Here is an 11,832-nt window from a genome sequence, read left to right on the forward strand (position 1 = left end):
GGGACAAGTGCCTGTTGTTCCTGTAGCCACGGAGAGAAGAGAAGAGAGGAGAGAAGAGAGGAGAGAAGAGAGGAGAGAAGAGAGGAGAGAAGAGAGGAGAGAAGAGAGGAGAGAAGAGAGGAGAGAAGAGAGGAGAGAAGAGAAGAGCTGTGGGACTGTCACATCAGAAAGGAGCATGAATCTGCTAGGAGAGGGTTAGCCAGGGAGAAAACACCTCCAGCCCTGTAGCTCCCAGCTGTCTGAAGATTTCTGTGCACAGAAAAATAGGAGGCATGGGCATATGGAAAGTGGGCAGAGGAGAGCTTCAGCATGTGTTCCATCTCACCCTGAAGGATTTCCTCTGAGACTGCAGGGAGCAGGGAATCTAAATCATTTCATTTTCCCTGTCTGGGAAGCAACTTGGGTGTTTTTAATGGTGGGAAGAAAAGGGAACACTTTAAATGTGGGAAGAGAGGTGTTCAGCAGCATCTCCTCGTTCACCTGGACAGACAGCAAATATGAGCTCCTCTGCAGGCTGGGCTTTTTCTTTTGAGCTTCCCTTAGCAGCTTTTCCTTGTTCCACAAAGAAGCAAATTTTAGGGGAAATCAGGCTTTTCCAGAAGCTTTAACCATCTCAGCACATTGCCCACTAGACAGAGCAAGAGAAAAATCACCTTTCCTGGAAGAAGTCTTTGAAATCTCTGGGTTTTCTCTCAGGGCAGACAGACTCACAGAATCCTATACTCCCAGCATGGTGGGAGTTGGAAGGAGTCTCTAGGGATCATCCAGTCCAACCCCTCTGCTAAAGCAGGGTACCCACAGCAGCTTGTCCAGGATCACAATGTCCAGGTGGGTTTGGAATCTCTCTGGAGAAGGAGACTCCACAACCGTTCTGGGCAGCCTGCTGCAGGCCTCCAGCACCCTCCCACCAAAGTCGTTTCTCTTCCTGGTCAGGTGGAACCTCCTGGGTTCCAGTTTGTGCCCATTGCCCCTTGTCCTGTTACTGAACACCACTGACTCTCTCCAGTAGTTCCCTGTCTCTCTGATCCTTCAGTTCATCAGAAGAATTTGAGGAGATGTTTGTATGTCTGCAAATTCTTCTGAGGAGCAGGTTCCCCACAGCAGGACCATGCTGTCTGCTGACCACCAGAAGTGGGAGCCTGCTGTAATGGGTGGGGACCAGAGGAGCTTTGGCAGGAACAGTGTTGAGCTGGCAACAAGGGCAGGGTGAAGATGAATCTCCTCTGAGGCCCCAGAAGCAGCAATGCTCTCTGCTGGAACATCTGCCCCACTTCAGAGATGAAAAGGGCTTCGTTCAGAATGGACCAGGCTTGGGGGCAGAGGTGGCAATTGATGCTTTTTTTGTTTATTTCAGAATGAAATTAGCTCTGGTCTGAGTCTGGTTTTGTGGTGTCTGTACAGTAATTAGTTTGGGGAGGGGGGTCCTGCTCAGCATGGACCATTTGGTTGGATTGCAGGCAGAGGCTGGATCGAGAGCCCTGACCCCAGATACCATCAGGGCATAACAGCAATGTCATCCCCTCCCTGCCCCGAACTCCCTGAAGCAGCCCTAGGGGCAGTGTCTCAGCAGCAAAATTAGGTCAGGAAAGGAATGGAATTCTTGATTTTTAATTTGTGGGCTTGCTTGAACTGACCAAGTGACTGTACTGCTCCTGCAGTAATTGCAGGCAGTAGAACACCTAAAGCTCCAGGCCACTCTTAACCTCTGCACACCTCTGCTCCTTCTTCCTGAGCTGTTCCAGCCTGGCCTGTTGGTTTGATGTTTAAAAACAGCTCCAGTGTCATTGCTACCAAACAGGTAAAGAAAACAGGCCCTGGTGCTGCTCTGAAGCCTCCCTGAGTCACATTCATTCCAGAGAGTCAGACACCTTAACAGGCTGCTTTTCAGCCACCACCTCCTCTGACCTCCACTGAACAGCAGCAGGTCAGACAGGACCTCACTGTGCAACAGATTTGGAGTGCTGCTTGTTAACTGTTGAGCCAGCAGTGTGCTCTTGTGGCCAAGAACACCAGTGGTCTCCTGAGGTCCATGAAGAAGAGTGTGGCCAGCAGGTCAAGGGAAGTTCTCCTTCTCCTCTAATCTGCCCTAGGGAGGCTGCATCTGGACTGCTGGGTCCGGTTCTGTGCTCTCCAGTTCAAGAGACGGGGAACTACTGGAGAGAATCCAGCAGAGGCCACAAAGATGCTGAGCATCTGTGTGAGGAGGAAAGGCTGAGAGCCCTGAAGCTGTTGAGCCTGGAGAAGAGCAGCCCCAGAGGGGATCTGAGCAATGCTCAAAAAGAGCTGAGGGTGAAGGACAAGAGGCTGGGGTCAGACTCTTGTCAGTGGTGCCCAGGGACAGGCCAAGGGGCAACGGACACAAACTGGAACCCAGGAGGTTCCATCTGTACAGGAGGAGAAAATTCTTTGGTGTGAGGGTGCTGGAGGCCTGGAGCAGGCTGCCCAGAGAGGTTGTGGAGTCTCTTTCTCTGGAGAGCTTCCAACCCCTCCAGGCACTGTGCTCCTGGGCAAGCTGCTGTGGGTGCCCTGCTTGAGCAGAGGGGTTGGACTGGATGATTTCCAGAGGACCCTTCCAACCATCACCATGCTGGGATTCTGTAAATTATTCCTGAATTCCTTCAGCTGTTTTGTGGCCTTCTGGTGCACAATGAAGGCTCTTTTGACTTCCAGCAAAGCTCTCTGGATGTACTCCATACATCTGCTTCTGTTGTGTTAGGGAATGAAGAGCCTTGAAGGCTGTTGGTGTAGTCTAGGTGACGCTGCATGTGGCACCACCAGTTTGTTTCTAGTGCTTCTGCTTTGAGGATGTTAATGCTGCATTTCAGCAGGGCCAACTTTATGTTTTGGAAGGTGGGAAGGAATTGAGTTGCCCTGAGAAAGTCTTCTTCATAAAGGACTTACAAGATGGTTGCGGCACATCAACATCCCAGAGTGCTGAAAATGTTTGGGGTTTTTTTCCCTTGGGTAATTTGAACTAAATGGGATCTAATTTTTTGAAGCAAAAGGGTAACTTGACATGATTTTAGTGATTGCAAAAGGAAGCAAGTGAGGAAAGGGAAAGCAGAGAGCATCTCTGAGAAGCAGAGGATCACAGAATTGTCAGGGTTAGAAGGGACCTTAAAGATCATCCAGTTCCATCCCCCCTGCTCATGGCACCTCACACTAGAGCAGGATGCCCAGAGTCACATCCAGCCTGGCCTTCAAAACCTCCAGGGATGAGGCTTCCACCACCTCCCTGGGCAACCTGTGCCAGTCTCTCACCACCCTCCTGGGGAAGAACTTCTTCTGACATCCAATCTGAATCTACCCACTCCTAGTTTTGCTGCATTCCCCCAGTCCTATCACTCCCTGACACCCTCCAAAGTCCCTCCCCAGCTTTCTTGTAGCCCCCCTCAGATACTGGAAGGCCACAAGAAGGTCTCCTGGGAGCCTTCTCTTTTCCAGACTGAACAACCCCAACTCTCTCAGTCTGTCTCCATAGGAGAGGAGCTCCAGACCAGGTTTCATTCTAATCTCACTCCTCTCCCCTGATGGTGGTGGCAGGGGGGTTTTGATACTGAAATAACTTTGGATTTCTCTGGGTTTTTTTAGCAACTCAGGTCTCAAGCTCGTGCCCTGATCACCTTTGCTGGCATGATCCCTTACCGCACATCAGGAGACACCAACGCCAGGCTGGTGCAGATGGAGGTCCTCATGAACTAGCAGCTCCTTGCCCCAAGGCCTGCAGCCACCTGCACCTCTCTTTTGTATGTTCAGAGGCTGGGACCAGTTGCCTTTTGTATTCTGGTTTGGGTTTTGGTTATTTTGTTGTTGGGTCGATTTGTTTTGTTGGTTTGGTTTTGTTTTGGGTTGTTTTTTTTTTTTTCTGTTGATGGAAATAAATTTCTTTTGATTTCTATCGGGTTTTGACATTTTCATTTTCACTCTGTGGTTGTTTTGGTTTTTTTTTCCTTTTGTGTGTGTGTGTGTGGTTTTATGTTTTGATTCATCTTGCTTGCAATTGGATTCTAGGTAGGAAATCATTCCCAGTTCGTGCACAGAAATAAGGCAGCAAGGAGCACTTTTGTAGCAGAAGGCAACTTGGATTGAATGCTTCAGGAGCAGCCAGCTTGGCAATTTTAGGCTCTTTTGGGTTTTGAATGCATGTTAAGTGTTGCAAAGTCTGTTCCTGCTCCCCCCCACACGTGCCACCACTGTCACTCATAACCTTGTCTTGTGGATTTGCACAAGGAGCTCCACGTGCTGCAGAGACTCCTTTTGTGCTCAGCAACCTTTAAACTCTTGGGGCTCAGATCTTCACAGCTCTGCAGACCCCAGAGCTCCACTGAAGCTTGTGCAGGAGCAGCAGGAAATGGATCTGTTATGGGAGTCAGGTAACAAGTGACAGGATGAGAGGGAACAGCTTGGGGAGGTTTAGGCTGGATGTTAGGAAACATTTCTTCACTGCAAGAGTGGTTTAGCCTTGGAACAGGCTGCCCAGGGAGCTGGTGGAATCACCATCCCTGGAAGTGTTCAAAGCAAGCATGTAGGTGTGGTGCTGAGGGACATGGTTTAGTGGTGGACCTGGCAGTGCTGGGTTCATAGTTGGACTTGATGCTCCTGGAGGGCTTTTCCAACCTTGATATTTTGGTAGGAGGGATTTTTGTGGGGTTTTTTTTTTAAGCCAGTTGCAGTCCAAATGGTCCCACATTGAGTTCCCCAGAAGTAAGGAAGCTAACCAGAGAAGCCCAAAGTGTGGATGGGGATGTGCTGGGCATGGGTGGCTATTGCTGTTGGATTGGTGAGGAACCTGAGTCTCTCCAAATGTTTGGAGCTGCAGTTCCATCAGTGTGAAGGCCCAGGGAGCATGGTGCAGTGTCAGCTTGACTCTTTGCCAGCAGATGGCTGGAGTGTTGGTGGCTGCTCTCCTTGTGCCCATGGTCTTCTGCACTGCTGCTGTTTACCCCCACACTGTGTGTTCCTGGGCTAGGAGAACATGGCTGGGCATGGCCACAGAAGGTGGGGGCTGATTCCAACTTCAGCACGTTAGTAGGGCTACAGAGATGCTGAGGGCAATGGAACATCTATCTGAGGAGGAAAGGCTGAGAGAATTTGGGCTTTTTAGACTGGAGGGAGGATCTCCTCAGTGCTGAGCAATACTTCAAGGGTGGGGGTCAGGAGAGTGGGACCAGGCTTTTTTTCAGTGGTGCCCAGTGACAGAATAAGACGTAATGGACACAAACTGGAACATCAGAAGTTCCATCTAAATGTGAAGAGGAACTTCTCTTAATTTAAGGGTGGCAGAGCCCTGGAGCAGGCTGCCCAGAGTGGTGGTGGAATCTCCATCTCTGGGGACATTTAAAACCCACCTGGATTAGTTCCTGTGTGATCTTCTCTAGGTGTCCCTGCCTTGGCAGGGGGGGTTGGACTGGATGATCTCCAGAGGTCCCTTCCAACCCCTACCACTTTGTGATCCTCTCAGTATCTGTCATGGGAGAGAAATAATCTCCATTTTGCAATGTCAAAGTGTGGTGGCACAGAAGAACACTTGAGGATTTCCTAATTAGTGGGTTTTTTTCCCCCCACCATCAATGTTGTAGCATAAATTTTGCCACCCTTTTGGACAGGAGGCAAGGAGATGGCTTTGCCAGGCCACCCAAACCTGTGTCCCCTGGCTGCTGAGACTCCCAGCTGGTAGAACTAGAGAGGTGTAGAGTTAGATAATGGTTGGACTTGATGATCTTTAAGGTCTTTTCCAACCAAAAGGATTCTAGGATTCTGTGTATGGCACAGAATGGTCCTGTAGCACGGTCAGGGTTGTGCCAGCTGGAGGCTGAGAGAGACCTGGGCACCTCCTCCAAGGAAAGGGTGAGTTCCCAGAGGCCTAACAAAATATCAGCAGGTGAGTGTGGAAAGCTTTATTAGCTCTTAGCTCTTCTGCTGTATTTGGGTAGGAATGAGTGTTGCTTGATGTGGCTCAGCAGCCTGTCTCATCCAAGCCCCTAGAGAACAGGTTACCAAAGAGTAGGAGGCAGAGCACAATCCTGCAGGGTTCAAGGAATGGTCCCAGGAATGGTCCTGCAGGAGAAATCTTGCTCCTTTGTGTTTTCTTCGTGTTACTCAGCCCCTTGTCCCTGGATTGTTCCCAGCACCAAACCACCACATGCACAGAGAGGCTGTGGAAGGGCTGTGCCTGTACCTCAGGCAACCACTGACTTGAACAGGTGTCAGACAGTGTCTGCCCTGGTCTGCTGGGAAGGCTGAAGGCCTCCCTCTGCCTCCTCCACCCTTCCTGGAGCTCTCTGGGGCTCAGCCCTTACCACCTGCCATTGGCAGGACCTTGTTCTCCCATATTCTGCCCATCCCCTGCTGCCTCACTGGCACGTTGCCCATGTCAGAAGCTGAACCTGGGGACCTTCTGAACACAGCCAGCTGCCCTTTCTGCCCTTTGAGGACAGCTCTAGCAGATGCTTTCTGGTGCTTCTTGGCCCTCACAGCTGTAAGAAGAAGGGAAAATGGATGCCCACGTGCGGCTCACTGCCTCTGTGCTCAGTGGTTGTGACTGCAGCCTCAGGTCCCTTCTGAGCTAAGCAGAAACTGAATTATTTCACACTTGGAAAAGCCAGGATGGTCCTTCAGTGATGGATGGACAGAGAAGGTAAACCCCAGAGGTCACAGCCCTGAGAGTGACCCTGCAAAGGTAAGCCCCAGCCCTGTTTCAGCCCAGGTGTGAGAGGTGTTGGGTGTGACAGAAGGTGCCACAGGTGGCTGCAGTTAAATCATTTCTTGTTGATTGCCCTGTGATTTCTTCTCAGGTCTGTGCAAGTGCTGAGCCTTGCAGCCCCTCCACCTTCCTGTGTTGCCTAGGGAGGCAGATCCCAGCTGCAAGCCTAGGCCTGGCTCTGGCAAACCTGGCTCTGCTCTGCAGGACTCTTTGCTGCTCTGAGGTCGATGCTGACCCAGGTGTCTGTGCTCTGCTGAAGAAGGCACCCCTATGGTTTCCCAGGTGCTGCTGTTTGCACTCCACCCTGCACTTGATCTGCTGGAGGGAACAGCTTGGTTTTGCTCCCTCAGGTTTCTGCCCACAGACCTCCTGCTTCTGGGCTAAAGCTCATTAACCCTTTGTACCTTCATGCTCTGACTCAGCTAATGTGCAGCTTAGCCTTGGTTTTCTAAACGGCTCATCTGCTGGAAGAGTGTTTTGGGGTGTCACTGAGCTCATCCCTGATGTTAGGTGCAGCCTGCTTGATGCTGGTGCCACCAATCACTCCCTTTGCTACAGGGAGCAGTGCTGGCATTCACAGCATGGTGCTGCTGGGAGCATAGCAAGAGTCACCTCCAGGTTCCTCATCTTCAAAGGGCTTCACTCTGGACTTGGGCAGCCTTGCACAGGCTTGACTGAAAATCTGGAGTGTGCAGCAACATCTGAACAAGTTGGTGCCTGTAGCTGGCCAGGCACAGTTGGCAGCAGAGCTGAGAGTGGTCATCTCAGCTGAGTTTCTCCTCGGTATGAACTCTTCTGAAAGCCAGGGGAGCTTTGCTTCTCTACAGGAGAAAGAAGTACAGGTGAATGCTGCAGATCCAATTTAGGAAACTCCTATCTGGTTTCTCCTGCTCTGGGATTATTCCTAGGTAGTAAAGATCCTCCAGGGAGATGAGATGAGTTCTGAGGGTGCCTCCCTGGTTTGAGTCAGGTACAGCTTGTGTTGCTGGAGAAGGTGGAAGGGTGATTGTCTTGAGAGCCTGTGACGTTCTGCTGCAAAGCTGCTGTGGGGACTGGAACACCTCTCTCACGAGGAAAGGCTGAGGGATTTGAGGCTTTTTAGCCTGGAAAAGAACACCCTGAGGGGGGATCTCATCAGTGCTGAGCAATACTTCAAGGGTGGGGGTCAGGAGGGTGGCACCAGGCTTCTTTCATTGGTGCCCAGTGACAGGACAAGAGGTAATGGACACCAATTGGAACATCAGAAGTTCCACCTAAACATGAGGAAGAGCTTAATTTAATGGTGATGGAGCCCTGGAGCAGGCTGCCCAGAAAGGTGGTGGAGCCTCCATCTCTGGAGACATTCAGAACCCACCTGGATGTGTTCCTGTGTGACCTTCTCTAGGTGAACCTGCGAGGGGGGTTGGACTTAGTGATCTCCAGAGGTCCCTTCCAGCCCTTACCATTCTGTGATTCTGTCCTGGTGTGGATGCAGCAGAGACACAGAGAGTCTGCAGGTCAGTTCTCCATGTTTTGCACAGCTCATCTGGGGTGAAACATCTCCAAGTGCTGTGTGGCAGCTCTCAGAGCTTCACACCTCCTTCCATGGATGAGGTCTGAGCTGATGATCAGGTCTAAGAGGGGAATGCAGAAATGTTCAGTGTAAACTTCTGCCCCATGTTACCTGTACAGGAGGGGAGAAAACAGTTAAAGCTGTGCCAGGGATTAACCATGGGCTGCTGGTAAAGATGGAGCTCAGCTGGTGGGAGACAAGCAGCTGGAGGGAGACAAGAGCAGGAGGATTTCTGCCAGCAAGGAGACAACCTGCCCAAGTATTGAGGGTTCCTCCTAACCACTGTCCTGGAGCTGCTGTCAGTGGGTCCTGTCTTCTCAATTCCATTTCTTTGGTGTTTATGTGGTGGTGTTTTTTTTTTAATCCCCACAACATTAATTATTGTGTTTTCCCAGTGGTGCCTGCACTGTTACCCCAGTGTAGGCTTGGCCCAGCAGCTTGTCCAGCCCAGGTCCTGCCTGCAACCTGTGAGACAAGTTCCTGCTGCTCCACTTCTTCTCCACCACTAACTGCAGGGTCTGCCCCTCAGTCCTGACTCCTTGTTTTGTTTTCCAAACTCTCAGGCTGGAGTAGATGTGCTACACGACAGGTGACTCCTCTCTTCTCCACTCCCAAGCTCCCACCACTGCTGTGTTTGTCTGGGACAGCCCTTTGGACCTTGTTTCTCTCAGGAGCCAGAGGAATTGTGATCAGGGAAAAAAAAAAAAAAAACCACAACAGATTTAATGAATTTTTGTTCTCATTAACTTCTGGCTCCCCACCTCGCAAATCCCAGCCTCTCCAGGAGGAGGCAAGCTGTTTTCCTTCCAGCCTGGAGGAAAGGAGATGTTGGTCATTCCAGTCCTGTGTCCCTGAGGTAATGCCACTGGTTTTGTGCCTCATTGTCCTGTTGCTGTCTGAGTCTGTAGCTGACAGGGTGGAAATGGTGTCCGGAAGAGGATGGGAGGTGATCCCTTTGTCCCCAGTGGGTAGGGGTGCTGGCAGCTGTGTGGATAACCATCTGTTCTCTCTTCCCAGGCTTCCTTCCCTGCAGTGCCCAGGCCTGCTCCACACGGTGGGTTTGCAGCTGGGAGCCCTGGCATTGTTGGCCTGGCTCGTGCCACCCAGGGTGGTGGCTGCCCTCTTCCACAGGAATGGAAACAGGACAGTTAGTTCAAGCAGGACAGGAAACTGCTGGAGAAGGGACAGCAAAAGGCTGTGAAGATGCTGAGGGGACTGGAACATTTCTGTGATGAGGAAGGGCTGAGGGACTAGGGGCTGCTTAGCCTGGAAGAGAACAGCCTGAGGGAGGATCTCGTCAATGCTGATCAGTACTTCAAGGGTGGGGGTCAGGAGGTTGCACCAAGCTTTTTGCAGTGGTGCCCAGTGACAGGACAAGGGGTAAGGGGCACAGACTGGAACATCAGAAGTTCCACCTAAACATGAGGAGGAACTGCTTTAATATAAGGGTGATGGAGCCCTGGAGCAGGCTGCCCAGAGAAGTGGTGGAGTCTCCATCTCTGGAGACAGTCCAAACCCACCTGGATGTGTTCCTGTGTGACCTTCTCTAGGTGAACCTGCAAGGGGGGTTGGACTCAATGATCTCCAGAGGTCCCTTCCAGCCCTTACCATTCTGTCCTGGTGTGGATGCAGCAGAGACACAGAGAGTCTGCAGGTCAGTTCTCCATGTTTTGCACAGCTCATCTGTGGTAAAACATCTCCCAAGTGCTGCAGTATCAGCATGGCAGCTCTTAGAGCTTCACACCTCCTTCCATGGATGAGGTCTGAGCTGATGATCAGGTCTAAGAGGGGACTGCAGGCACTCCTAGCCTGTCTGAACACTGTCCTGTGCAACCTGCTGTAGGTGACCCAGCTCTGGATGATCTGCAGAGGACCCTTCCAACCCCTCCTGCTCTGTGGTTCTGTGTACCCACCTCCACACAAGGCCTGCCTGGTGCTGCCCAGCGCTGCCCAACTCCAGCTCTGCTCGATGCCTTCAGCAGCCGGAAGACCCCTGGAGGATGGTCTGGGAAGCAAGGAAAGCCCTTCAGCAGCAGCTCAGCAGCTCTTCCCAGCGGAGCAAGAGGGTCTGGAGGGCCCCCCCCGCAGGTGTGCTGTGCTGAGGGAGCCAGCCCAGGTATGGGTGCTGCAGCTGGTGTTGTGAATCAGGCCGACGAGCAGCGCTTCCTACTATCCGGCTATTTCACCACACCAGGGTGGCACCATACCACTCGCCTCGCTCGTCATCCACCACCTCCTGCCTCTCCTGGAGCACCTCTCACCACCCTGTCTTGGAACAGAGACTTCCCCACACACCCCATCCTGATGCCTGCTGGGTTGGGCAAGTTAATGGTTTGGGGCACTGGGTGGTCTTCGGGTGATGGCTGGGCTTGATGGTCTTGGAGCGAAACGATTCTGTCTGGGGGGATTGTAGTCTGGGAGAGAGCAGCCTGAGGGGGGAATCTCATCAGTGCTGATCAATACTTCAAGGATGGGGGTCTGGAATTATGCAGTGGTGCCCAGCCAAAGATCAAGGGGTAACAGGCACAATTATGATCACAAGTTCCATCTAAAGATGAGGAGGAACTTCTTTAATTTAAGGGAAGGGAGCCCCAGAGCAGGCTGCCCAGAGAGGTGGTGGAGTATCCAGCTCTGGAGACATCCACAACCCACCTGGGTGTTTTCCTGTGTGACCTTCTCTAGGTGTCCCTGCCTTGGCATGGAGGGGGACTCCGTGATCTCCAGAGGTCCCTTCCAACCCCCCTACCATTCTGTGACCTTCTCAGTAGCTACTGTGGGAGAGAATTAAGCTCCATGTCAAAGTGTGGTGGCACAGAAGGACATTTGACTGACTTGATTATTTCCTAATTACATTTTATTTTATTCCACCATCAATGTTACAGCATAAATTTTGCCACCCTTTTGGACAGGAGGCAAGGGGATGGCTTTGCCAGGCCACCCAAACCTGTGTCCCCTGGCTGCTGAGACTCCCAGCTGGTAGAACTAGGGAGGTGTAGAGTTAGATAATGGTTGGACTTGATGATCTTTAAGGTCTTTTCCAACCAAAAGGATTCTAGGATTCTGTGTATGGCACAGAATGGTCCTGTAGCATGGTCATAGAATCATAGAATTGTCAGGGTTGGAAGGGACCTCAAGGATCATCCACTTCCAACCCCCTTGCCATGGGCAGGAACACCTCACACTAGAGCAGGTTGCCTGGAGCCACATCCAGCCTGGCCTTAAAAACCTCCAGGGACGAGGCTTCTACCACCTCCCTGGGCAACCTGTTCCAGTGTCTCACCACCCTCACGGGGAAGAATTTCCTCTTTAGGAGCAGGGGGGTAGGGGTAAGTAGGGGGGGGGGGGGGGTTTGCCTCTGTTGTCTGCTTCTGTGAGGTTCTGAAATAAAGCCATTTCTGCTGAGCATGAGTCTGCTGCTGCGTCTGTCGTGAGAGGAAGCTGGTGCTGGGCTGAGGCTGCTTTCCCTTGTCCCCGTCTCACCCTTCTCCCGGCGCCGTTCTGCGCGGCCGTACCCGGGGGTGACAGGGGCTGGTCCGTGTGGATGCAGGCAGAGCTGCCTGGCCCGAGCTGCACACCA

At 51.9% G+C, this 11,832-nt stretch overlaps 1 protein-coding gene across 1 annotated transcript in view; it reads left to right on the top strand.

Annotated features, from left to right (window-relative positions):
- NUP93 (nucleoporin 93) overlaps window positions 1–3,760 on the top strand; it is a 114,214-nt gene extending 110,454 nt beyond the window's left edge. The window contains exon 21 of the mRNA XM_054389600.1: window positions 3,592–3,760. Coding sequence (XP_054245575.1) covers window positions 3,592–3,702 — 111 coding nt within the window. The 3' untranslated portion in view covers window positions 3,703–3,760. The remainder of the gene's footprint in view (window positions 1–3,591) is intronic.
- Window positions 3,761–11,832: the final 8,072 nt, after the last annotated feature.

This window comes from Indicator indicator, chromosome 19, assembly GCF_027791375.1.
Source record: "Indicator indicator isolate 239-I01 chromosome 19, UM_Iind_1.1, whole genome shotgun sequence".
Lineage (NCBI taxonomy): Eukaryota > Metazoa > Chordata > Aves > Piciformes > Indicatoridae > Indicator > Indicator indicator.